At 42.7% G+C, this 23708-nt stretch overlaps 2 protein-coding genes and 1 long non-coding RNA gene across 8 annotated transcripts; 2 read left to right on the top strand and 1 right to left on the bottom strand.

Moving 5' to 3' along the window:
- Nucleotides 1-839: 839 nt before the first annotated feature.
- Nucleotides 840-9985, top strand: impdh2 (IMP (inosine 5'-monophosphate) dehydrogenase 2). 2 transcript variants are annotated; one of them, XM_047331023.1, is made up of 15 exons: nucleotides 840-1258; nucleotides 2496-2544; nucleotides 2930-3031; nucleotides 3260-3334; nucleotides 3702-3908; nucleotides 4179-4266; nucleotides 4388-4587; nucleotides 4909-4999; nucleotides 5486-5581; nucleotides 6281-6352; nucleotides 7791-7934; nucleotides 8151-8295; nucleotides 8645-8788; nucleotides 9260-9343; nucleotides 9687-9985. In XM_047331023.1, the coding sequence occupies exons 1-15, from the start codon at nucleotides 1161-1163 to the stop codon at nucleotides 9706-9708; spliced, it is 1617 nt and encodes a 538-aa protein (XP_047186979.1). In that variant the 5' UTR covers nucleotides 840-1160; the 3' UTR covers nucleotides 9709-9985. The 2 variants fall into 2 exon arrangements, with proteins under 2 accessions (XP_047186979.1, XP_035501477.1); XM_035645584.2 differs by lacking the exon at nucleotides 6281-6352 and having other exon boundaries at nucleotides 841-1258.
- On the bottom strand, nucleotides 9979-22393 carry LOC118317124 (protein ALTERED PHOSPHATE STARVATION RESPONSE 1-like). 5 transcript variants are annotated; one of them, XR_004795342.2, is made up of 4 exons: nucleotides 21703-22393; nucleotides 12408-12479; nucleotides 11663-11800; nucleotides 9979-10575 (listed from the first exon to the last, which is right to left on the bottom strand). XR_004795342.2 is itself a non-coding variant. In XM_035645587.2 (2 exons), exons 1-2 carry the CDS (start codon nucleotides 22241-22243, stop codon nucleotides 17427-17429), a joined length of 831 nt encoding a protein of 276 aa, XP_035501480.1. In that variant the 5' UTR covers nucleotides 22244-22393; the 3' UTR covers nucleotides 17025-17426. The 5 variants fall into 5 exon arrangements, 2 of the variants coding, with proteins under 2 accessions (XP_035501480.1, XP_035501481.1); XR_004795344.2 differs by having other exon boundaries at nucleotides 11663-11775; XR_004795343.2 differs by having other exon boundaries at nucleotides 11663-11771.
- On the top strand, nucleotides 12889-16011 carry LOC118317128. The gene is made up of 2 exons (XR_004795350.2): nucleotides 12889-13196; nucleotides 15234-16011. It is a non-coding gene; the product is annotated as an uncharacterized LOC118317128 (long non-coding RNA).
- Nucleotides 22394-23708: the final 1315 nt, after the last annotated feature.

Below are 23708 nucleotides of genomic sequence, written 5' to 3'. Positions count from 1 at the left end.
GGACAGCCGTGCACTCGCCAACTTAAAACAGCTTCATGGAGCTTTAAGTGTGTGACGATTTGAAGCCACAGCAAAACAGGATCAAAACAAATAAAGTGGGACATATTTTGCATTTCTAACGTAAATTCAAAGACAATACCAGCCTGGTTTTTGGAGTCCCAATATATATATTTTTAGCTGCAAATAAAGGGCAGGTCACGTTGATATCGTAGCATCAATGACATGACTGTTCATTCCTAAACTTAACCCAAATATCTATGTTTATGTATAAAGGACATCAGCATCGAGTCAGCTCTGTAGAAAATTTTGCAGAATGTGAACAAGGAAAAATTCAGAGTCCATTTTTACCATATTTAAAAGGCACCGGACAAAGCACCTAGAAACCACTCAGCACAACAGGGAAGAAAGTAACTGGATATAAATGGTTAGTCATTTGTCTGATTTAATGGCAGTTCTGATGAATCATAAAAGTCATGTAATAAGCAAAAATGTCAAAACTTGTTTATTCCAGTTTTCTATATTAGGTGAACTCAACATCTTTGGGTTATTTAGTGTTGGTCAGACCAAATATTTAAATATATAGACTTTTTTTTTTTAATGTTATACACAGTTAAGGAAAAATAATTGAATCAGAAGTATTCATCCGGACATCGTTAATAATAAGAATAATGGTGGTGATAATACTCATTTACAAATGTGCACATTATGTATATCATTATAAATATAATGCAATATTAGACATGTATAATAGAGGTTAGGTTTCTTACCATGTGGTCCGCGGTGGCTGTTACTAATAATAAGTTGAGGGGGCGGGGCGGCCGGATGTGACGTCGCGACGGAAACGCCATCAGTCAGTCAAGCACGTGGTCGGAGGGAGATGCGGAGACAACCGGAGCACCGAGCTCGTGCAGAGGGGACCGCGAAGAACCGTCCGCTCAGCGTGTAGCCGGAAACACGCTCCCCCGGCGGGCAGCAGCAGCAGCAGCAGCTCGCGGAGCGGCACGACGACGACACGCACACGGGGCGAAGGGAGAACGTCGTGGGCGCCTGTTTCTCGCGGGCCTGCGTTTGTATCCGACCTGTGCCTCCGCAGCTGGTCGAGCTTCTTTCATAATTAGCACGAGACTGCGCGGCGAGCACCGGGCGGCGAGCAGGGCGTCATGGCGGACTACCTGATCAGCGGGCAGACCGGCTACGTGCCGGACGACGGGCTGACGGGACAGCAGCTCTTCAACGGAGGAGACGGGCTCACCTACAAGTAACGACGCCGTCCTTTCCGACAGCTCTGCGCCGAGCCAACCGGCTCCACGCGGGTCGGCTGCTGTGTTGTGTGATGTAGCTTAGCGTGCTAACGCGACACGTTCCCCCTGGTTGCACGTGACGGGGTTAATGACGCGAGGGGGGCGAGCTCGGTCGACCGGTAACGTACCCAGCTGGAGTTACCGACCAGTCGACTGTTCGTTAATAGAAACCTTTCACCACTATCCTCGCCCAGGCAAAGTCCTTTAGTATGAGCCGAGCTGCACAATCAAGAAACATAACCACGACGGTTATTCCAAACCTTTGGCGCCACGGCGCGGAATTGCTTGTTTTAAACCGGCGACCTGTCCCTTTAAATGTCCCTCTCCCCCAGAGCCCAGTGACGTTGGTCCACTGTCATGGCTGCACCACGAGGACAGACTGGCCCCCAGCTTACAGACCCACAGGACATGGTGGTTGTTGTAGGCAGCAGAACTGACAGCGAATCACACATCGTCTGTGGTGCTGCCTGACAACTAACCAGCCAACTGTCTTTGAAAGGGAAAGCTGTGTCATTTGGATTATGGTCTGTTGGAAACGAGACTGCGACACGTTCCTTCCTCACACGCTGCTCCCAAATTTAGGTCCTGCCTCACACAGGCCCGTGTTGTGGTGCCAACCCGCACGGAGCCTGACTATATATGGCGTCTGAGTGGTGGTCCTCCTATGGAACATGCAAAGCAAAAATGTCAGTGCGATGCACTTCGTGGAGGAAAGAGGGGAAACTCTTTACATCTTCCAAGCTGTAGTCAGCAAATGTTAGGTGCTGTGACACAAAGTGCCTCAATGTGATTTTAAGAATGGATCAATTTGTTTGTCCCTGATCAGGCAACAAAATGCCAAACAATTGCTGACTAACATCTCAACCATGAGAATTTGCTGCTGATTTTGAAATGAATATTTTAGTTTTCAGGAATGTTGGTTGGAGCAAACAATTGACACACTGGCTTCAAATCAAATTGTGCTTAGGGCCGGCTCTGGACATATTGGAACATTTATCAGCTCTCTTTAATTTGCGTAGTCAAACATTTATTAAATGGAGAAAATTAAGTTAATCAAGGTGCGGAAAGGTAAATCAGACACGTGAAGTGCACGTATGAAGTTATGAAACCAAATATTTCCCGTCGTCGGTGTTGCGAGGATGGACAGGTCTTGTAAGTCTAACCCCTTTTTTATCTCTCTCGTCTCTCCTACAGCGACTTTCTGATTCTGCCGGGTTACATCGACTTCACATCAGATCAAGTGGTGAGTCGGGATTTGGGGACAAATATTTATTTCCCAACACACGAAAAAATCAGATTAACGCTTCTGCACACGAGGTGAGGATTACCGGCACAAAATATTCCATGAATTAGGGTCAAAATACGTCCATTAGCCCGGGCACTAAATTCTGGCTTCACAGGATTCAAAGTTGATCCTGGTATTTGAAAATCTTTGTAAAACTATTTTAACTTTTGATGAAAGCTGCCACTGTAACATTTATGGGATAAATGCAAATCATGTAGTGACTCAGCACTGTCTGTTAGACAATATCAATTTAAAGTTTGTATCAAATCATCACCATCATAGGCAAGCTTAATAGGTGTTAATAGTCCGAACTACAGTTTCCCACTGCTTGTCTCTTGTCCAGGACCTGACCTCAGCACTCACCAAACAAATCACCATGAAGACGCCCTTCGTCTCCTCTCCCATGGACACGGTCTCAGAGGCCAATCTGGCCATTGCCATGGCAGTAAGTACGACACACCGCACACTGGCACTGCTGAGACTTCTGTCTGCTCCCCCTCCGCACGAAAATAGATGCGTCCATATCAGACGATGTAACCGTCACTACCCATATACCGTCACGAGTTGGAATGGACGTGATACATCCTCCAAGGGCCACACATGAGGCCTTACGCAGTTGTTCCTATCATTATGTTTGCACGCCACAACAAACTGATATATTATCTGCTCCCAGCTAACAGGTGGCATTGGCTTCATCCACCACAACTGCACTCCAGAATTTCAGGCCAATGAAGTTCGCAAAGTCAAGGTAACGATGATGACTTTTCTGTTCTCTCTTTGCTTCTTCTAGTCTTTATTCTCAGCCATCATCCACTTGCTATCTTTTCCGTTACTCCATGTGATGTTCTCTTCTTTATTGTTCCCTCCCCCCCCTCACTTCTCTCTGTCATGATGCTTACTTTATGTTTTATGTTTATTTTCTCTTTTGTGCTTGTTTTGTCATTTTAGTTTAGTTGCTGCGGCCAGTTTGCCTGTACATAGAGCCTATAGAACATTATTTTACCCTGCATCCTTTACTCCTCTGCTGTAGGCAGTGATTTGATTTTCTTTCTACACCACTGCTCCTTCTCCCATCCCTCTTTTTCCTCACCTCCCTCCTTCCTTCCCTCCCTCAGCGTTATGAGCAGGGCTTCATCACAGACCCTGTGGTGATGAGCCCCAGCGATCGCGTACGGGACGTCTTCCAGGCCAAGGCTCGCCACGGCTTTTGCGGCATCCCCATCACAGACAACGGCAAAATGGGCGGCAAGCTGGTGGGCATCATTTCTTCCAGAGACATCGACTTCCTGAAGGAGGAGGAACACAACCTGCCACTCAGCGAGGTGGGCGGAGTTTATACATAGAAATACTTTGAATATAGGTTTATATCAGTACTTTACCAAGAGCCTTAGGTGCCTGCTAATTTTATGATGTTTAAGGGTGAACACGTCACAAGTTTTTGTAAACCAGAAACTGACATTTGCAAACAGTTAAGAATTAAAATTAGCAGTGATTGATAATTAATTTAATGATGATTTAATGAACCAAAACCCTCAGAAATACTTTTAAGAATAGATGCTGAGTGTAATTTCTTTCTGTCACCGTCTTCGCAGGTGATGACAAAGCGAGAGGATCTAGTGGTCGCTCCTGCTGGAGTGACACTGAAAGAAGCCAATGAAATCCTCCAGAGGAGTAAGAAAGGTGAGTGTTATGTCTATTTCTCAAGAGGATTGTTTATATGTGATTGTTTTTTTCAATTGTTAATTGGAAGTATGACATAAAACTGATGTACATGTTTAACCGGTCCGATTGACCCCTGCAGGTAAACTGCCCATAGTGAATGAAGAGGGATCCCTGGTGTCCATCATCGCTCGCACAGACCTGAAGAAGAACAGAGACTTCCCTCTGGCCTCCAAAGATTCCCGTAAACAACTGTTGTGTGGCGCCGCCATCGGCACCCACAACGACGACAAGTACCGACTGGATCTGCTGGTGCAGAGCGGGGTGGATGTGGTCGTGTTGGTAAGGAGAAACATAATTCCAGTTAAGAATCTATTTACAGGAGAAAGGAGGAAAATTATTTAGAAATGTAGGGGTTTCAGCCTCATTACTGAGGAATCAGTACTGGAACTTCTGTTAGGGAGCAGACTGGAAGTGAGCTGCTTCAGTCACTGGGTTGCAAGACAGACATTTCCCCCCACTTAGTGCATTAATGAGAGATGAACTTTTTTTTTTTGATTAAGATCAATGTCGGAATAAAACTTGAGCAAATTTAACGGACACTCTTCTGATTTTATCTGGACACTGAGATGGCAATAATGCGTGATCTTTCTCTTCCTCCAGGACTCCTCTCAGGGCAACTCAATCTTCCAGATCAACATGATCAAATATATCAAAGAGAAGTTCCCCCACCTACAGGTCATTGGAGGCAACGGTAACATAACTACACAGATAAAAGTGCACAAAAAACAGATTTTAGCCCAAAGTAAAGATATTATGTACTATAGAATAGATGCTGTTTGTACATGTGGATACTGTTCAAACTTACCTTTTAATGGTTTATCAAAATAATAAAAAAGGGAAAGCACTCGTTTGATATTTGCTATCGGCTGTGACTGCACACAGTGAAGCCGTATTTACATTTCTTATCCAACAAGCTTGTTTAGTGTCTCAGTAAGAGGCTGAGCTTCTTTGATGCCAAAGTGACTTATAGAAATTACTTAAGCCGCATTCACACTACACGATTTGAGGCATGATTTTCCACTCGCCAGGACTGAGATTGATGACCGGATGACCTTTCAGACTCATTTCAACAGTCATCTAAGGGACCAATATTGTAGCAAAATTAATTAGTATCTGTGTGTAACTATCTCAGTGTGTCAGCCCTAAAACCTCCTCTCTCTCTCCCCGTCTGCTGCAGTGGTGACAGCAGCTCAGGCTAAGAACCTCATCGATGCAGGGGCAGACGCACTGAGAGTGGGGATGGGCAGCGGCTCCATCTGCATCACACAGGAAGGTAAGTAACTCACCTGCAACATCGATGAACACTTAATGCTAAATGTCCAGTTTGCTCAAAGCGTGGATGAGGCGACACTGTGAGCTGGACAGTCGGCCAACGATGGTTGTGTAGTGTCTTAGTGCAAGAGAATTGACTTTGTGTGACGAGGCTCATCATTAAAACTCAGATTGTTTGTTGTTCTCTGTGATGCTTTGGATGCAGTAGTTCTGATCTCAGGTCTCTGGCTCATCTTGCCAGATCACCATTTCAATTTGTGCAGGTTGTGAAAGAAAACATTAGCGTTCAGTCTGATATTTCTGTTGATTAAGTCGAGTCAGGAATATAAGATACTGTGATCACCTGATCTGATCTATTGACCGTCTGTAAAGATGAGCTGAGCGGTCTGGTCGCTGGTTAAATCTCGCAGTTTGCGTTGTTGTGTTCCCAAGAAAAATAGTTTTGAATCCGAACTTGTCATTAGGATAAAGTTTGTTGTGATTTGCCAGGCATAGTGAAGAAATTGTTTGTCTCTGCGTCCTTGTGTCGCTTCATCTTTCCCAAGATTTTCCTCTCAGATCTTTAGCTGTGCAAGGTTCTTCATTTTCTGGTGCTTATTGTTTTTCTTCATTTCTTTCTGTCATTTTAATTTTTTTGTTGTCCTACCTTCCTCCTCCTGAATTTCTCCCTCATGTTTGTATGGTGTGTGTCCATGTCCAGTTACCCTCAGTGTACCACCAGCATTAGAGCTCCACAGCCCCAAAACCCCAACCACTGTTACGGGATACAGCAGTAAGTTCCCCCTCCCCCTCTGGCCTGCTCTGGGCTCTCATTGGCTCCACTATCACAGTGTGACACCCCCACTTCACAGCCTGCTGCATTGATTGGTTAACAGCTTTGCTTCGGTACAAGTAGTAGAGGTGTAGTGGTTGCAGGTGTTTTTTTTGAGAGCTGGCTTTAGGGGGTTTGGGGTTTTGCTTGTTCCCACGTCCTCACTAATCTGTCAATCATCCTGAGTGGATGTTGCCCTTCCTTCATCCACTTTAATGACCCACTGGCCTCATCAGATTTATACACTATCTGCTCAGATGGTGGCTGGTATAAGGCTCCACCCATACTATGTTTTTGTTATAAATCAGCGTTCAATCTAAAACGATCTCCGAAAACGTGTACGATCTTGTGTTAGAAAGATCTGTATCTGCATGATACAACACCATACATGATGAGACTGGTCCATCTTAGATCATTGGAAATTGATCCTCAGCAGGAGGATTAGTTTTATCAGTCTGGGAAGTACCGCGCAGCCCCGAGTTCACAGGAAGTGAAACAACTCCAGCTGTAAAACAGGAAGTGGGCAAGGCGTCAGTGTCCGGTAGACGATTGGTTGAAAACATGAAATTGAAATTTGTGAACTGACGGTGTTAATCTGAATAGAGGCAAAGATTTGGAGTCTTCAGGGTTTCCACAGAAAATGATTAAGGCCTTGAAAGTTTTTGAGTTAAATAGACGTGTCAAAAAAGTGCTTGAATGTATATTGTGGTAAAATAGAAATTGAGGTTATATTGATATAGATAACTGGATCAACTTTGTGCCTTTGTGCTGTTTCATAGTTCACTCCACTTCCACCATATGTTGTTCTGCTGTTCTGTGTTAGAAAAGGCAAGAAACCACACATCTGTGCCTTTTCTCTTTGTAATTGTCAGAGAGCTACTGTACTTGGCTCTGGAACAGTATTTCATCTGAAACTCTTCCATGTGGGGTCGTTGAATTTGGGGATTTATCTGCTGATGTGACTTGTTTAACTTCCTCATTCTCACATTTCTTTGACAAACGTTACAACATGCACGTGTTCCCAGCCTGTCTGCTCGTTCACCGTTTGAATGATTGAGTTATTTATTTTAAATCAAACATAAACTGCAGGAATTCTCTTCCATGATGCATGCCGATCAAAACTCTGTTATATTCTGAGCTCTGTTGGAGTTTTAACAATCATTACAGTCTGTCAGCTGAGGAGTCCTGGCTCCACAGTATTTATGTTAAATTCTTACACTCACATAAGATGGTGTCAAAGCTACGATAACGTGTACAGAGCATGTGAAGGAAAAGTGGAAGAGCCAGTGTTTCATTCCAACATTAGTCTGTCAAGGTTTGTTCTGTTTGTAGTACAAGAAATATGCAGTTAGTGGACCTGATGCACATCATTAAATCCTCCACCTCTCTTCCTCATCAGTGCTGGCGTGCGGCAGACCTCAAGCCACAGCTGTCTACAAGGTGTCGGAGTACGCTCGCCGCTTCGGTGTGCCGGTCATCGCTGACGGTGGCATCCAGAATGTCGGCCACATCGCCAAAGCTCTGGCACTGGGAGCCTCCACTGGTATGGAGAGTTCATTATTCAAATTTCTGAATAGCTTTTTGATTGAAAATTGACTGTAACATGGATTAAAAGCAGATTTATCAGAGAGCATTTTGATGTGAGATTTGGAATATGGGGTTTGTGACTTAGTGTGAAACTGTGATTACACTGAAATTCTGTCATGCACCATTTTTCAGTTGTCATCTCTAAGATCCGAACTTCTCTCTGTACTTCCAGTGATGATGGGGTCTCTGCTGGCTGCCACCAGCGAAGCTCCTGGTGAATATTTCTTCTCTGATGGCATCAGGCTGAAGAAATACCGTGGCATGGGCTCCTTGGACGCCATGGACAAGAACCTGGGCTCACAGACCAGATACTTCAGGTGCCCAAAATCTGTACACCTGCATGTTCAATTCTTGTCTCACCATGATGTTAAGAAACCACTCTTTGGCAGTTGTTCCCAGCTGACAACACTTCCTCATTCGATATGACGAGCCTACTACTGAAAGATAGGGTGGCAGACATTTTAGACAATAATACTTTCAACAAAGTGTTTATTTGGGATGGAAGTACATGTCAAAACCATTTCAGAAGAGAAAAGATGTTCTTGAAACAGACTGCTTCATTTTCCTCACTATGAGCCACAAGGCGGCAGCACAAAGCATTTAAAGACGGGCTCCCTCTAGACCTCCACTCTCCTTACTTCTTCTTCTCTTCCTCTCCCCTCACAGTGAGAGTGACAAGATTAAAGTTGCTCAGGGTGTTTCTGGAGCGGTGCAGGACAAGGGCTCTATCCACAAGTTTGTTCCCTACCTGCTGGCTGGAATCCAGCACTCCTGTCAAGACATTGGTGCCAAGAGCCTCACACAGCTCAGGTAACGACACACAGGCTGCTTCCAGACGTGCACTCAAGTCTGGGCAGTTCTCTCAAACTTTCCGGAGGGGCTGCATGTCGCTCCATACGTTCTCCAGAACTTTTCCTGCCACAGCCCCTGAGTGAGAGAAGAGCAGGAAAATGCCTGGAACAAATTTTCCATTTTTAAAACCCCCCACGGAGTAACAGTGTATTTTATTGAGCCCTCTGAGTCACTGATCCAATTGATAATGTGGATAGAAAAGTAAAGTATGAGGGGAAATATATTGGTGAATTTGTCTTTTGAATGTGATACAATATTCAGTTGTATTGTATTCAACAAAATAATGTGACTGGATGATGATCAGTCTGTTGTGTACAGCATACAACAGGTTTGGGTCTTTTGGTGTCGCTATTTTCTTCTTTGTGCGTAACTGTAGTTCTTTTCCAAAATGTAGGTTCTTGTCTGTAATGGTGTATTTACCTCCCATAGAGCCATGATGTACTCTGGAGATCTGAAATTTGAAAAGAGAACAACGTCAGCCCAGATGGAGGGTGGAGTCCACAGCATGCACAGGTACACACAGCTTTCGTCAAACCACACCTACTAGGTAAACACTACTTGGTTCCGTTTAATATTGAATCATCTTAAAAGTTCAACCACACAAACTTCGGTCCTGAGCTGGTTTCAGACTATGCAACGTTTTCCTGCCAGCCCCCTGGTAAAATGTCTGAGTGAGTGGGCGTGTCGATGACTGTAAACTAAAATTCAACTCGCAATATAATACGTCGTGCTCCTGCTGGTGTGAACGTGTCTGATAATCTCCACAATATGTCAGGACCCAATTTTCCAGATTTCATGTCAAACCTCAGGCAGCGTCATGGATATTTGTGATTTCTTTTTCTTCTCTTTCACACAGCTACGAGAAACGTCTGTTTTGAGGCCGTTCAGTGTGAAGAGGAGGAATCGTTACAACAGGCATTATGCAAACACACTACTTGCCAGGCTCTTTACATGCACGACTAACTTTTCATACAGATCTAAAGACGAGTTCTCTCCTCCAAGGATCATCAGTCTTCCTGCCAGTGCCATCGTCTGTGTTTATAGCTGCTTGTGTAAAGGAGGGAACCAAAATATCAGTCTGTGAGTCTCCAGTCTACAAAGCTCATTTTAAGGCAAAAAAGTTGTCCAATAATAAAACTCATGTTTTTTCCACAAGCTGCTGTAGTCTTGTTTTTGTTCATAATGTGAGGGAAAGGAGTAGTTATTGAAATGGGATGTAAACTGTATATCTTGTAATTTGACAGTTACTGCTGACACACTGTAATAAGCTGATTAATGTGTCTAGATAGATTCATCAAAATAACTTAGTATTTTCATTTCAGTTTGAAGGCAAAAGATGAAAATTTACAACTACAAACTTTAAATGCAGAGAAATAATATTTAGAAATGTATTAAAATACTTTGCTATTTTCATAAATTACAACCGTTACTCGAACATTCCCTTAGTACTTCTAGTGTTACCTCGCACTATCATACGTATGCTTTGTGTTCTTCAAAGACGTTAAGTTCATTTTCAGACGTGTATATTTAAGGGCAGCAAAGAGTTGCGCAGGTCACTCTTTTCAGTTTCAAAAAGGCAACAACGCGGGCCAAACACACGGAGAACGGCCGCTACACTAGTAACGTTAATAAGAACTCAGTGGGACCCTCAGTCTGTGGAGCAACAGTCTAATGAATGTAATGGGAAACACTTACCTCACGTTGCGATTCCTCTCCGTCGTATCCACACCATCACGCCGTGATACCTATATTTATGATGGAACAGTACAAAACACGTCAGTACACAGTGCGGCGCATGAAAATAAAGTGAACACAAAATGACGCTCTGCGTCGACATTTACAGATTGAATAAATACTTCGTTGGCCGCTTATCTTAAAAAGAGGTTTAAAGTCTTTGAAAGACATTTTAATAGTCTCTACAATCTGCTTCACGTGACAATGTGCACCTGCGTTATGTGTGTGGCCGCAACATTAGTTCCGCCCAGGAAGGTACAGAACATACAATTAACTAATACATATGGGGTTACAAAATTTCAGTATTATGTTTGTTTGTACCTGTTACATGTCAGATTTTAATATGCCAATTTTAACTTTACATCAAATGAACTCTGAAGTTGCTCATCAATGTATCGAGAAATACAAATGTATATAGCAGCACTTACAGAGATGCGCCAACTGTCCACATCTATTATGAAACAACACTGATAGAATCAGCCACTGATAAAATCATGTAATACATATTAAAAAAAAAATTCCAAGGCAGGACTTGTGTATGCATAAGTTACATTACGTTCATTTAGCAGATGCTTTTGTCCAAAGTGACTTACAGTTAAAGGCAGAAACAGGTAAATCCTACAAAAACTAGTATGAGGATATACTTTCTTGCTGTGATAACATCTTTTGTGGGGTCCTATTTATTTTGTTTCTAGGGGGAAAATATATTTTTGTACAAACAATACCCTGTAACTAATTATAGGGAAAATATTTGGAGTTGTTTGATAATCTACTGCAAGAATTGACAGATCCATTGTAACCCAAGTAATGACTATAAGACACTAACAATCACTTATTTTATTAATAACTTTGTATAATTTTTCAAAATTGTGGGGGGGAGGTCATGCACACACAATACGTTAGCATCTGGGTGATTTTGGCAAACTATAGAGTTAGATTTTAAAGATAATGAGTTACCTTTAGAAAACTAAATCTGTGAACTCCAAAATAAACGTGGCATTGATCTCAACCGTCACTATGGGTAAGTATAAGCCAGTCGCGCTGCATTGCTGCGAAACTGTGAGTTAGTGGGAGTGATGTCTGGGTCCCTCTGCCTACCTGAAGGTCTCCAGGGAGGATCGGATGCTCCACCAACTCCACCGGACTTTCCAGGCTGAGACGCAGGCGGGGCGATCCCACTCCCACGGTCACACTCTGTTGGCCACACCTGTCTCACATCGTCACATGCAGACGTTTCTGATTAACACCGGAGGAAAGGGTCGAGTTACAGGCCTCAGGTGACACAACGGAAAGATCAGGGGTTTGCATGAGGGAACACAGCTCATAATCGATTCATCTGAGGCTTATTTTCTTTATCAATTGATTAGTTATTTGGTCCATAAAACCTCAAGATGATGTTTTGGTTTACAGTCACAGAGGAGCAATGAAATCAGAGATTTTTGACTTTCTTTTTCATAAAAACTACTAGAACCAATAAATCCATTATTCGATTATCTGTTGCAGCTCTAGTTATAATGCTTCCAATAGTACAAATAGTGTAACTGAACAAAAACAATACTATTACTGATACTGCTAAAAGCCCAAGTCACATCTTGACCCTGATTTAACATTAATTATGCTTTACAATTTACACAGTCGAATAAATGTAGTCACTACAGGCAGAACTAGACTAAAACTACATAAAGATTATTAGGACACATCTATGAAATTTCAAAGGGTTTCTGGAAAGAACTGCATGTAATGTGAACATTTCAAAAAAGTTAGATCATAGGGTAAAAACAAGTAAACGTAGAAACATTTGCATTGTTAGAAATGTTGCAGTGTTAGTCGGAGGTGCAGTCACCTCTGGTGTTGAGGTTCACGGGGAACTAAGACGTCACGAGGGGCTTCTGTCACAGCCACTCAAAATCTTCCACTGAAATTACAAGAAATAAATAAATATTACAAATAATCCACAGAATACAAGGTGTGCAGATTTATCAAGTGTTTCCAGTGAAAGTCGCCACTGTGACGTACACAGACAAGATGGAACTAAACCCTCTGCACCGCCAGAACCACGTCTCTTTCTTTTCTACTTCGGGTGAACTGAGCTGGTGTAAAAAATGTAAATAGATTGAAATCTTGATGTGAACTAGTGCCGAGACGTAACACTGCGAAAAGAGGCAGTAAAATGCACAGTGTGTATAAAACAAATACATTTTGAGTCATAACACTAAACCACAGAGGATCAGATGACATCATGAACTGAACTGATTTGACCTGTCTGACCCTAACTGTCATCATATCTTATAGTATTAAACGTATGTGATTAATATTATAACGATCAGTACAGGTTTTAATAAATAACATGAACACGCAGGTGAAACCAACCAAAATGAACACGTATGTTCATTCAGAGTGAATCTGACATGAAGAACAGAGAGAGAGAGAAAAGACAACATGTTATCTCTCTCTCTCTCTCTAGCAAGGAGGGAGGGAGGGAGAAGGTGAAGGAAAGAAAGGAGGAGTTTTGTCTTATCAGGAGAAGTGAAAGTGAAATGAATCTCTAGAGTATTTAAAGAGGAAGTCCGGACTCCCCGAGCTGTTGGGAGGACGGGACCGCAGAGGCGGGACACGCTGCTCGGAGATGTCGGTGAGCTGGACACACTGTTTCTACACTAAGTGTCTTTCTGGCAGCTGCTTGTGCACTTTCACTTTGCTCTCTCTCTCTTTCTTTCTTTGGGCTCGTTTGGGTTGACTGTTTGACTTCTGCACTTTGTCCCCCACATGCTCTCCTTGTCGCACAGATTTGGATTGTGTCTGTTCCTGACATTGTTAGAAAGCTGAAGAAAAAAGAAGCCGGCAGACGTTCTTATCCAGGGTTGAGGTCGAGAGGACAGACGTGAAACATGTTGCGGCTCGTGTGGTTTTGATCCAAGTCCTCTTCTTATTGTCGGTCTCATTCTCCAGGTTTATGTTTGAGCTTTCAGGGACATGATAGTTGGAGGCAGCTCCAAGTCAAGGCCTCAAACCTGTTTTCAGCTTCACAGGAAGTAATCCGACAATGTCAAGCTCTTCCTTCACTTCTTTTTGTTTTTTTCCAGCTCTCTCCTTCCCTTTATCGTTCTATCAGCTGTTCCTCCTCTGCTTTTTCACAACAGGTTTTTCGAGATGGAACACAAAAGGAGTACCTGTGATACAGAAAGTGAATTCCCTGCAGCAGACTTTAACAGGTCTCGGGGGGGATTTGACCAAGCTTTAGTTGCAGCATGTCAAATCATAATGTCGATGTTTTTCAGGGCTGGTTCTAAAAATCTAAGCTAAGTCAGTTTGTCTCCAGGAAAACTAGTGAAATGTTTTTCACTTTGTTTCTGATTCCTGCAGCAAGAGGAAGCAGCGCGGTTGTGACAGAGCTGCTCCTCCTCCTGCAGGTTTACAGCTGAATGAGGTTCAATGGTCCAGATTAAAGACTGTTGGATTCAAAGGGTTGCAATGCTGACTAAAAAAAGTATTTTCATGAATATAATCTCTCTCCTAAATATACTTTTTTTCTGATTGACAATTTAAATATTGTCAATCAAATTTGATGATGAATATCTTTTTTTCTCTTTAAGCTACTGAGTTTTCCTAAATTTCATAATTTCTGTTATTCGGTGGCTTCACTCAGGAGTGAATCACTAAGTGACAGCTGAGTGGATGATTTTGAAGTGGTCGTCTTGTCTTACGTTACACCACAGTACAATCCGATTCCCCAATTCTGTTTCTGAAAGCTGTTGTAAAACAGTGAAAAAGAAAAAAGTTAGTGCGTCATAAAACGTCTGAAGAGCGACTAATCTGTTGTCTCATTCTGAAAGAGCTAATTTAATGAAACGATACTTTTTACACCATCTACAAAGTTCCAAATACGTGTTAGTGATTTGTGTCGTGTCCAGCTCGCTCGGCGGCAACTCGGCTTTCAACTCGTACAATCTAAAATAGAAATATTTTCCACTCAAGTCAGACGTATGTGAAACCTCACAGAGCCGTGGTTTCATTAGACTGTGTGGTGGAGGAAAACTGGATCATATTGTCGCTGAACAATCTTAACGTTACTTTCTGCTGCTCGGTCTCACACTGGAAACAACAGCCAGGAGCCTTGAATTATCTCAACTGTGGTTCACGGCGAGACAAAAATAAAATGGTTTGCACTTACTGCTACGTGAAATTGGATTTACAGGGTCAGTCTTTCTCAGTTAGAGGTTGTCAAGGATTTTTACATAGTGAACTGGTCCTTTAAAACTCAATATGACCACAACATATTGACTTTGATTTCAAAATAAGTTTTTTTTTCCTACGAGGGCAGTAGACAAAGTAGGACGCTGTCGAATGTAAACCACATAATGAGATTCCATTAGACTGTGTCCAGGTTATTTCCCCTCGGATGGAGTTGTGGCAGCGGAGGTGAAGCTCAGCGTGAAAAAAATATATTTTGAGTTTGCAAAGAGCATAAGACATAAGAGCATAACCTCCTCTCAACAAACAAAATAAAACAATTCAGCAGCGGGCAAGCATGTAGAGGAAATGTAGGTGGCTAACGCTTTTGTCCTTTCATTCGTTTTCAAATTCTTTCAGAATCTGTACTCAGTCATACAATTCTGATTAATTTGTCCAATCTCTCTAAATTCAACTTTTTTTTGTTCCCTCTTTCTAGCTGTGCTGTCCAGAGCTGAGTCCGGACCCTTTGTATTGGTGGGTGGGATTGTAACGGAACCCATAATGCAGCTGTGACTCTGGACTCCAGCTGGTTATGGCGTCCGTTTCCATCCCACAACGCACAGGAGCTTCTCAGCAGACGGAGAGTGAGCAGGACCTCCTCCCTCCAACTGCTTTTACTCTGTTTATAAGTCAGCTTGAAGAACAACTTTGGATTATTTCAGCTGAAAACTTTATTGGTCCTTTAAAAGGGAAAAAAAACAAAACAATAATATATTAAAAATGGTAAAACACTGGTAACAATATAAGACAGTATAAAAGTATCTGCAATATGAGTACACATCCCAGCTGACAAACCAGTCAGTTTGTCACGCATGTAGTGCCCTCGTTCAGAGAGCTCGCCACTGGTCCATTTACAATGGGACTTCATACTTTATATTAAAAAATCAATCAAATAAAAAAGTGAAACAAACTAAATGAAGGCAGTTAGATGCTGTGCTGCCATTTTGGAAAATGACTGAATTTCGGTCCGAGGCCTGAGGCGACCGTCTGGGGCAGCAGGTGTTTTTCCTCAATGACACGTTTTCTCCCGGATTGCTGACGACAGGAAAGCGCAACCGGGAATTTCGTGTCAGCCAAGAAGGACACGTTCAACGTCCAGCGACTCAAGAGCTCACTGCTGAATTATTCCAGATTCTAAGTTTGTCAAGTGTACCACTACATTTTTACTATGCAACTGTCGGGTATTGTTGTCTAATAAATCTCTGAATTTTAAACTTCATCAGTTACTGTGTATATATATATATATATATATTATTTTCACGTGACCATACATGATTTATGACCTGTACTACTATGAATCGACCACTGAAGTGCCGCTTCTTTCCCACCACACTGCACTGCTGGCTGAGACGTGATATTTACATCAATGTTTGAACCAGCAGGGCTCTCTCTCTGAACGCCACAGTTCAACAGCGTTACCGCCCGCGTGGTGAGCAACTGTCATCGTTCACTGAAATCGCGCTGCTCTTCCTGCATATGAATGATCCCAAATGAAAGAAAATGCTTACTGAAGCATTTGCTGCAACAAAAGGCCCCAGAGGCCCGTGATTTGTTTTTGCGTTTGGTTCACTGTTCACACCGACGCGCTCGGCCGAGGTGATAGAAGAGGCACAGAACGTCGTCCGCACGTCACATACGTACGTGGGAGCACGTGTCTGTCTGCCTCACTGCAAACTGATCAAGTGTGCAGATTTTGATTTTTCCACCTGGCGTGGCGGCTCAGATGTTTAATAATCAACCCGTTTCCTCTACGTGAACAAATGGGAACGGTTGATTTACTGTTTTCAAAATAGATTGTCAATGACATGTTTCGTCGACGAATAAACAATAATGTGAATGACGGACAAACGGACAATAACTTGCATGCATCTGGGGGAACACCCACTATACATAATTCCTACTGCCGGAAATATCGTTTCATCACTTTACCTGTTGCACTAATGTTAATTAAAAAAAAACTTGCAAAGTTATGTGCGTCAGTAATGTCATCTTGACTAAACTAACAAAAATCTAAAGAATGAAATCTGACTAAAACTAATATACGTTTTCATCTAAAGACTAAATCAAAACCAGTTGCTGTAACAATATTATATATTTAGTATGACATCACCACGTCATGCACTGCCCAGCTGATTTAAATATTTATATTGAATTTTGAGTTTGAAAGATCAAAACGTGTACCAACAGGTTTCTTTGTATATTGAATAACAATATGCATTTTTTTAAAAAAAACTATAAGTGGAATGATGGTGCTTCAGTTGATTATTATGGTGCAGTGTCTCTGTCCGACATTAGTGTTTGGTTATTGTTCCTGTACATTTGCGTCTTTCCAACACGATACTTTGTGATTTGGTTTAATGAAACTGGTTCATACAGATGAAAACACGATGAGTGAGAGGAGCTCGGGGGCCTGAAGTCTAGTTTACACCTGAATCTGTTTCGGCGGCAGGTGAGAAGAGTCAAAGGTTAAAGGCAAGATGATCTCGGCGAATCTTTTTTTGAAACAGTAAAAATAAAAAGTAATGGACGCCCAGGCACAAGTCAGCTGGTGGAGGGGGAAGAGTCAGAATGATCGCTGCACCTGGAAAACCCCGTCATGTGCCACCGTCACTCATGCGGGAAGTGTCAGTCAGTGGCCCGAGGGCGCCGACGGCGACGGGAACCTCGAGAGGATCTTGTCGACAAGTTCGCGTTGTCGGTCATGGTTTTCGCGACTGGTCCGTTCGTGCATGGTCACGAGCTGACTCATTAGATTGTTCTGCATTTCCTTCTCATGGTCCATTAGCCTCTGCAGCCGGGCGTCTTCCTGCGCCTGCATGGCGGCGTCCATCTCCCTGAGCTGGGCGACCGTCGCTGACACCAAGGCAGAGACCTGGTCCATTACTGTCGTTTTCCTTTTCTTAGTGGGAACCTTGTATGCTGCGGAACCAGAGACAAAATGCAACCCGTCACTGATAGGTCTCGTATTTGTTGTTTTTTTAAAGCAAGGAGCTTCAAGTTCTGACTTTCATAACATCTTTCCTTTCTTCTTTTCAAACCCAACGTGCTGGAGTTGAGACAACTCCACCTATAACAAAGCCTTTGTTCTCATGAGATCAGAGTATGGACACAACATATTCACTTTAATGTAATAACAGGCTTAAAAGTACAGCAGATTTTTTTGAATGTTTGTATTTTCTAATGGCAACAAGAATTTATGTGTGGTAGAACTATCATTTAAACACAAACACTACTCCGTCATCAGGAAACTGCAGAGAGCACGCTCACGTTTACCCACGACTGATACAACGCTACGTTTTATTGTCGTTTGTCACGTGGATTTTTTCAGGTTAAACCTACTGGACCAAATGAAACTGTACACTGCTGCCTCTAAATATAATTAAAACGACCGTATGCCTCATCGAAGTCAGGAGAAACTCAGCTGCTCCTCGTCTTTAAAAAAAAACTTGTACTAACATAATCATGACGTTATCTTCAGAGGATTTATGCAAATCAAACATGATAAATAACTAAACATCATTTTAAAAGTTGTGAAGGGAAGAAGGAGTAACTACATGTCTTCAACAAGGCATAGTGGCAAATGCTTCCTCATTTACAAAGGCTTTAAAACGTAAAGCCGGACTTTTTGTCAGACTGCATGTGAGTTTTACTTTTTCCCTGGTGTGACTGTTCTTGCCATAGGAGCTCATAGGACTCCGTAGACGTGCTGCTGCGGCAGCTGATGTAGACACCAGGCTCAGCAGCCACCACAGTGAACTGTGTGGAAAGTTGTCCCTGGAGCTGCTCAGGCCCTCGGTCTGGTCTGGTTGTGACAGCTGGTTCAGCTTAAACGGTTTTCAGACATGAACTCCGGAAAATGTCCGATTGAGCCCATGGAAGAATACAGCAGGAAAATCACTGGAAAATTTGCAGTGAGCGAGTGGGTGTGTTGATGACTATAAACAAAACTCTGCCTCCCTCAGCAGGAATTATCGTCATGTCCTGCCTCCCGCTGCTCGACACGGACGCCACAGAATGTTCCAGAAATGTTCCTGTTGGAGTGAACGCCTCCAACAATGTCCTGCTGTGTTCGTCATGTGTGAAAGTCAAACTCCGGAAAATGTCTGGACACAATTTTCCAGAGTTCATGTCTGAAAAAAAAGGTTATACTGTTTTTAGGAGGAAAAAGATTCAGGTTTAATAATCTAACAGCTTAAAATAAATATTGAACAGATTCATGCATCTGCTATTTTATTTACAAAAAGCTTTGTAGAAAATGTTTAGCCAAATGTATGGCCCATCTTTCAAAACTAAAATAATTCTTTGATAGTGGATCTGTGTGACCTTGTGAATCTTTGTACTTCTATCCTTCCATTTTATCATTTAAATCTGATTTAATAAGAATTCTGAAAGAATTTTCACTCTTTAAGTGGATTTAATTAAATGCTGTCCAGCCCCAACCCTGGCCCTCGGTGTCTGGGACCCTGCAGGTCATCCAGGTATCTTCTCTCTTAATATAGACACAACAGATGCATCATAATGGAGTGTTAGGACCAGGCATGAGAAAAAAAAATAGGGAAGATTTTCCCCCTTTTTGCATCAAGAGAATAAAGTCAAAATGTCGAGAATGTAACCACACTTAATCAGGCATTTTTTTTGTTGCATTTCATGAATAAAGTTGAAATGCCAAGAATAAAGTTGAGATGTCTAGAATAAAGTCAACTCTTCTGGTCCATCAAGTCCAGGTAGAGTGGCTGACAGCTGTGTGAGCTGTCCTATCCTATGTGGACAACGTGGTTTTTGGCACAATTTCTTCCAATACTAATAACGACACTGAGTTTATGTGCGAAAAGAAAATGTCAAAGTTTCTTAAGCTGCTTTCAGACGTGCACTGAAGTCCAGACATTGTCCCGAACACAGGGGCTGTGAGTGAGAACGCAAATGTCGGCAGATGTTGCTCCGGACATTGTCCGGGGTTTCTCCTGCCAACGCCCCCCCCCCCCCCCAGTAAAATTTTCAGCAGAATGTCCGAGTGAGCTCATGTGAGCATACAGCAGGAGAATCTCTGGAGGATTCATAGGGAGCGGGTGTGTTGATGACTAAACAAAAACACTACTTCCCACAGGGGAATCATCGTCATGTCCTGCTGCTCTACACAGACGCCACAGAATGTTGCTGAGATTATCCTGCTGTTGTAAACGCGTCTGCCTCTGACAATCTCCTGCTACGGAATTTGCTGTATGAAGAATACAGCAAATTCCGGAGAAAGTCCAGACCCCAATTCTGCAGACGCTGTCCGGCGTTCCCGTCTGAAAACAGCTATATGTTCCAACGTTAGTACTTTTTAATATTTTTAGACTTAAACCTAAAAATGTCAAGTACATTTTTGACATTTTCTACTTTATTCACATGATTTAAACTCCACCCCCCCCTCAACTTTTTTGACTTTATTCTTGAGATACAAAATGTGAGAGAAAAAACTTCCTCTTCACATTTTTCCCCTTGTGCCTGGCCCCAGTATTCTTAAGCTGCTTTCAGACATGCACTGAAGTCCAGACATTTTCCAGGTGTGGCTGTGTGAGAGAAGGCAAATGTCCGCAATTGTTGCTCCGGACATTTCCTGCCAGCCCCCGAGACACATTTCTGGAGAATGTCTGAGTGAGGCCAAGAGAGAACACAGCAGGAAAATCTCCGGAGTATTCACAGCCAGCGTGTGGGCGTGTTGTTGACTGTAAAAAAACACTGCTTTCCTCAGCGGAATTATCGTCATGTCCTGCCTCCTGCTGCTCGACACAGACGCCACAGAATGTTCCAGAAATGTTCCTGTTGGAGTGAACGCCTCCAACAATCTCCTGCTGCATTCGTCATGTGTGAAAGTCAAACTCTGGAAAATGTCTGGACCCAATTTTCCAGAGTTCATGTCTGAAAACAGCAATAGAGTATTTTCTTTTTAAGATGAAATAGATGGAGGTTCAATAATCGAACAGCTAAAAAAGGATTAGATTAATTCATCTCCCACTGTTTTATTTATACAGTGCACTGTAGAATATGTTCAGCTAAATGCCAAATGTATGGCCCATCATTCAAAACTAAAAATGATAATTCTTTGATAGTGGATCTGTGTGCCCTTGTGAATCTTTGTACTTCTCTCCTTCCATTTTAATCTGAATTGGAGTGTCAGGACCAGGCATGAAAAACAAACAAACCACAGGAGTTTCTCTTTGTTATTAACATGTGTGGTTTCTCTTTCTGAACTGTGTTTATGTGGGAAAGAGAATTTCCTTGTTGTTAAAACTGATTCTGAATAAACAATCTCACCAATTCATCTACACAAGGCCTTTTGTGCCAAAGTAGTGTGATATATTATTCGACTTTAATCTACACATATATTCCCGACACTTATTCTTGATATGCAAATTATATTCGTTTCGACTTTAAGATATTAGTTCGACTTCATTCTGGACATTTCAACTTTTCCCCCGAAATGCAAAATGGAAGAGAGATCAACACCGTCCACTGCCGCGGAGCGTTCACACATGCGCCGGAGTGCGGACATGTTCCTGACAATGTTCCGGGTGTGGCTGTCTGCGAGGAGGCCAACGTCCGCGGACACTTCCTGCCGGCGCCGGGACACATTCCTGGGCAATGTGAGAGTGGGGCCGCGGGGGAAGGCAGCGGGAAATCTCCGGCGAATTCGCAGCCAGTGCGCGCGTGCGTGCGTGTGTGTGCGCGTGCGTGTGTGTGTGTGTGTGGGCGTGTGTGGTGGACTGTGAGAACACAAGCAGCGCCTCCCGTGTCCTGCCTGCATGTTCCACACATGTCCCTGTTATGTAAAGACGAACTCTGGAAAATGTCCGCGCGCGATCTTCCGGACATTTTCCGGAAGATCGCGGAGTGGGGACGTGTCTGCTTGGAGCCATACTCACGGGTGTTCATGGTGTGCAGCTGCTCTGCCGGACTGTACTGGTCGTCGTCGTCCTCCGGCTCCACCGGACCCAGGTGTTTGTCAACTTCGTCCCAGAGGCCGACCACGACCTCATGGTGCTCGTCGCTGAGGGCGGACGCCGGCGGCGGCGGCGGCGGAGGAGTGGGAGGTGGCGGCGGCGGCGAGGGCGACGGCGGCGGCGGCGAGGCGACCGGCGGAGGCGAAGGACTCTGCTGTTTCACCGAGTGCGCCATGGAGGCATTCCCGAACACCCGGTGGCACTGCTCGTAGAACGGCCAGTCGACGCGGTCGCTCCCGCAGCGGAGCTTCTGCTGGTGGTACTTGAGGTACTGCTTCCTCAGCGCCTTCAGCTTGCTGATCACCTGCATGTGTGACCTGAACACCCCGCGCTCCGCCAGCCGCTTGGTGATCCTGCTGTACACGACCGAGTCCTTCACCGTGCCCGTGATCTGGAAGCGGATCGCCTCCGACCCCCGGATGGTCAGAAGTTCTTTGATTTCGTTCTCCTGCCAGTTGTGCATCTTCTCTCCGGTGGAACGCGCTGCGGCTGAAGCGTCTCAACTTACTACAAAGACCTCCCTTGTATATTTGCGCCCTATACGTCACATTTCTGAGCCGGAAGAGGACGTGCTCAAAGATGGTCTATTGTGGATGACTCACTCCGTAGCCAAAAAAAAAAACCCTCTATCACCAGGGTCCTAAATAGAAAGTAATGTTTTTAAAAACGTCGATTTGCTACAGAGCATTCCAATTTTTATTTTTGTGATAAACACATTGAAACAACAGGACACTTATTTAATGAATGCACCATTTCCACTGCCCTTTGGGACGATTTGCCTCGCTGATTATTTCCTAAATAATTATTGTCTCTTTGAATTAATAAAAGAAAGTAATTTTTGATACATTTATGAAAAATGGACCACATGAGTAAGCAATTACACATTAATTATTCTAGGTTAATTCATTGAACATTAGAATAGCTTCCTGAAAACACAACCAGATTTCCACACATTTCACAAGAAGCTGTGTCAATACTTCTCATCTCTGAAACTTATGCAGAAGAAGACTGCTTTAAGAATGTGTAACTTAATTGTGGGTGTCAGATTTTCAAATAACCCCTAGGTCCATTGTTTCTTTTAATATATTTATCAATCATATTTATTTCTCCCCTTTATTATGTTATACTTGGCAATGTTATTTAATGCTTGTCTATAAAAAACACCAATAACTCAGTGTACTATGTCATATATGTTTTGATGTTCCATGGTTCATTGAATAAAAGGTTTTTCTTTAATAAGTAGGATTTATTTCTCATTGGCACTGATGCTTTTTCTTTAAAATAACACATTTTAAACAATTGCTCTATCATTAATCATTTTAAATAAGCAGTCAGTGGTATTGAAACATTGCGATACTTAAGATAAAATAATAAGGACAATAAATGACATTTGGTTTCAATATTATGTTTGAAAATTGGGTTACTTTAGAATAATTACAGTATTTGCAGCCAAGAGTGCAAATAAACAATTACTTGCATTGACTTGTAATGAAACAATTATTTTGGTGATTAATCATTTGGGCTAAATAATATCAGAAAATAATTACTAATGCTCTCCACAACTTATTTAAGCCTAAAATGACACATTCAAGTTCAGTTTACCAACGGAAACGACTAAGTGAACCAACAACTGTAGAAGAAGAATTGTAACTGAGAAGCTATTGAGCATTTTTCGGAAATGTTTACTTAAAATGTCTTAAATGATTAATTGATAAACAATATTGATAAAGATTGATCTGCTATTGATTGATTGACCAAATAACGCATTCTTTTTTCAGCACCTTAAAATGTTTAATCAAAGGTCATCAACTGTGGTCAAACTTAGGTGGTCATAATAGTAGAAGTGTAAGTGAATGATGCTAGTTATGGCATAATTAACATATTCATGCATATACACTGTCAAAAGTATGTGGACAGACAACCATTAC

Source organism: Scophthalmus maximus, chromosome 3, assembly GCF_022379125.1.
Source record: "Scophthalmus maximus strain ysfricsl-2021 chromosome 3, ASM2237912v1, whole genome shotgun sequence".
NCBI classification, from domain to species: domain Eukaryota; kingdom Metazoa; phylum Chordata; class Actinopteri; order Pleuronectiformes; family Scophthalmidae; genus Scophthalmus; species Scophthalmus maximus.
The sequence above is the reverse complement of the archived record's forward strand: the minus strand, read 5'-3'. Positions and strand labels throughout refer to the sequence as shown.

Coding starts and splice junctions, on each gene's coding strand:
- LOC118317124 (XM_035645587.2), bottom strand. CDS start 22,243: ATGCACAACTGGCAGGAGAACGAAATCAAAGAACTTCTGACCATCCGG. Junction 17,717..21,702: donor GCTGCACACCATGAACACCC/GTGAGTATGGCT, acceptor CTGGTTCCGCAG/CATACAAGGTTCCCACTAAG.
- impdh2 (XM_047331023.1), top strand. CDS start 1,161: ATGGCGGACTACCTGATCAGCGGGCAGACCGGCTACGTGCCGGACGAC. Junction 5,000..5,485: donor ACAGGTCATTGGAGGCAACG/GTAACATAACTA, acceptor CGTCTGCTGCAG/TGGTGACAGCAGCTCAGGCT. Junction 5,582..6,280: donor CATCTGCATCACACAGGAAG/GTAAGTAACTCA, acceptor GTCCATGTCCAG/TTACCCTCAGTGTACCACCA.